The 2,384-nt window shown below is 41.4% G+C and overlaps 1 protein-coding gene across 1 annotated transcript in view; it reads left to right on the forward strand.

Moving 5' to 3' along the window:
* The window catches only part of LOC129411587 (cytosolic phospholipase A2 epsilon-like), a 34,780-nt gene that overhangs the window by 24,568 nt on the left and 7,828 nt on the right, over positions 1-2,384 (forward strand). Inside the window, exons 15-17 of the mRNA XM_055162896.1 lie at positions 720-939; positions 1,015-1,132; positions 1,225-1,362. Of these exons, the coding sequence (XP_055018871.1) occupies positions 720-939; positions 1,015-1,132; positions 1,225-1,362 (476 nt within the window). The remainder of the gene's footprint in view (positions 1-719; positions 940-1,014; positions 1,133-1,224; positions 1,363-2,384) is intronic.

Here is a 2,384-nt window from a genome sequence, read left to right on the forward strand (position 1 = left end):
CGAGTTTAAAAGTCATAATTACAAGTTTAAAAGTCATAATTACGAGTTTAGAAGTCATAATTACGAGTATAAAAGTCATAATTACAAGTTTAAAAGTCATAATTACGAGTTTAGAAGTCATAATTACGAGTATAAAAGTCATAATTACGAGTTTAAAAGTCATAATTCCGAAGTTTAAATGTCATAATTATGAGTTTAAGTCATAATTATGAGTTTAAGTCATAATTACGAGTTTAAAAGTCATAATTACGAGTTTAAAAGTCATAATAATGAATTTTAAAGTCATAAATGACTTTCTATGAGACTTTTAGATTTTATTTACTGGTGTAAATGAGCTTCCATAAATCCCTCAGTCCATTGTGGTCCAGGTCTAAACCAGGTTTAAACCCGGTTTAAAACAGGCCCAAACTCTCTGTGCTCTTACACTTGTTCTGTTCCAGCTCCAGATGGTTCTAAACACATTCTGGAAAGGTTCTGCTCTGTCCTGAAAATGGGACTTTTTTTTTAGGATCAATATCTGTGACAAATGAGGATCTAGTTTTGATATTAATGATACTAGTTTTGGATAAGTAACAAATTTTATACTTATAACAGCCCTAGTCTACTCCTCTGGTTCTGCTCCTCTGGTTCTGCCCCTCTGGTTCTGCTCCTCTGGTTCTGCTCCTCTGGTTCTGCTCCTCTGGTTCTTCTTCAGTCTAAACATCTCTGTGTGTCTTCAGGTCGATGTCGGCTTTGTGTCAGGACGAGAACTGGTCCCAAAACCTGGAGAGCCTCATGCCAAAGATCAGGGAGCAGATGACCAAGAGCATGATGAGCGCCTTCACTCCGGAGAAGCTGCACTACTACTACACTGAGATGGAGAAGAAGGAGAAACAGGGTCACCTAGTGTCCTACATCGACATGGCAGGACTCATCGCAGAGCACTATGTGTTTGGACAGGTCTCAGTCTCCCCAGACACCTCCTCCAAAATGTCTCTTGTGTTCTTCTAACCCTCTCCTCTGTTGTTCTTTCAGAAAAACTCCAGTACTCTCTCTGATCAGAAGAAGACGGTGAAGAACGGTCAGAATCCTCTTCCCATTTACACAGCGGTCAACGTGAAGGAGGCCATCCATGGGAACCAACCTGAGGCGGGTATGTGACCTCTGAAAGCAGCTGATCTCCTGGGTCTTTATGTCAGATGTTCCTCCTCAGAGTGGGTCTTTATGTCAGATGTTCCTCCTCAGAGTGGGTGGAGTTCACGCCGTTCGAGGTGGGGATGCAGAAGTACGGAGCCTTCATCAAAGCTGAAAACTTCGGCTCCGAGTTTTTCCTCGGACATTTGATCAAGAAGCTCCCGGAGCTCAGACTTCCATTTCTCATGGGTAAAAACTCACCAAACTCTCTCCAAACTTCAGACGTGTTTTGAGTCATATTTTAAAACTGTCACGTGTTTTTTATTTATGACGTGTTTCTGTCATTTCAAAGTCATTTGTTACGTTATAATATTACTGTGTTTAAAATGTAAGACGTGACATTACTACTGCAGCACTTTTAAGTTACTCTCACCAAAATAACTGTGAAGATGCTGAACTTTTGCGCCATATTTGGACTTTCATAGTTTTATTCCAAGGCGTTTTATGGGAAACCCACCAAAAAAAACTGCCGCCAAATGCAGATGGTCACGTGATGAACCTTTTAAGACGTGTCGCCGAGTCAAACGGCATCAGCAGGCACAGGAATGTTCTTTACAGGAATCTTTTTTAAACACACACAAACTGCTCGACCTCGTGCACAAATCAGCACTGAACCAAAAGTCCTGCACCAAAACAGCTCGGCACAAACACGCGAACAAACACGCGAACAAACACGCGAACAAACACGCGAACAAACCACGAACAAACACATGAACAAACACGTGAACAAACAAACACAACAAACACGTGAACAAACACGCGAACAAACCACGAAACAAACACATGAACAAACACGCGAAGAAAAACGCGAACAAACATGCGAACAAACACGCAAACAAACACGCGAACACAGGAACAAACCACGAACAAACACATGAACAAACATGCGAAGAAAAACGCGAACAAACATGCGAACAAACACGCAAACAAACACGTAAACAAACACGCAAACAAACACGTGAACAAACACGCGAACAAACACGTGAACAAACACGCAAACAAACACGCGAACACACGAACAAACCACGAACAAACACATGAACAAACACGCGAAGAAAAACGTGAACAAACATGCGAACAAACACGCAAACAAACACGCGAACACATGAACAAACCACGAACAAACACATGAACAAAACACGTGAACAAACACATGAACAAACACGTGAACAAACACGTGAACAAACACGTGAACAAACACACGCAAACAA

Source organism: Boleophthalmus pectinirostris, unplaced genomic scaffold (genome assembly GCF_026225935.1).
Source record: "Boleophthalmus pectinirostris isolate CB_2022bp ecotype Guang Dong unplaced genomic scaffold, ASM2622593v1 HiC_scaffold_5, whole genome shotgun sequence".
Classification (NCBI taxonomy): Eukaryota; Metazoa; Chordata; class Actinopteri; order Gobiiformes; family Gobiidae; genus Boleophthalmus; species Boleophthalmus pectinirostris.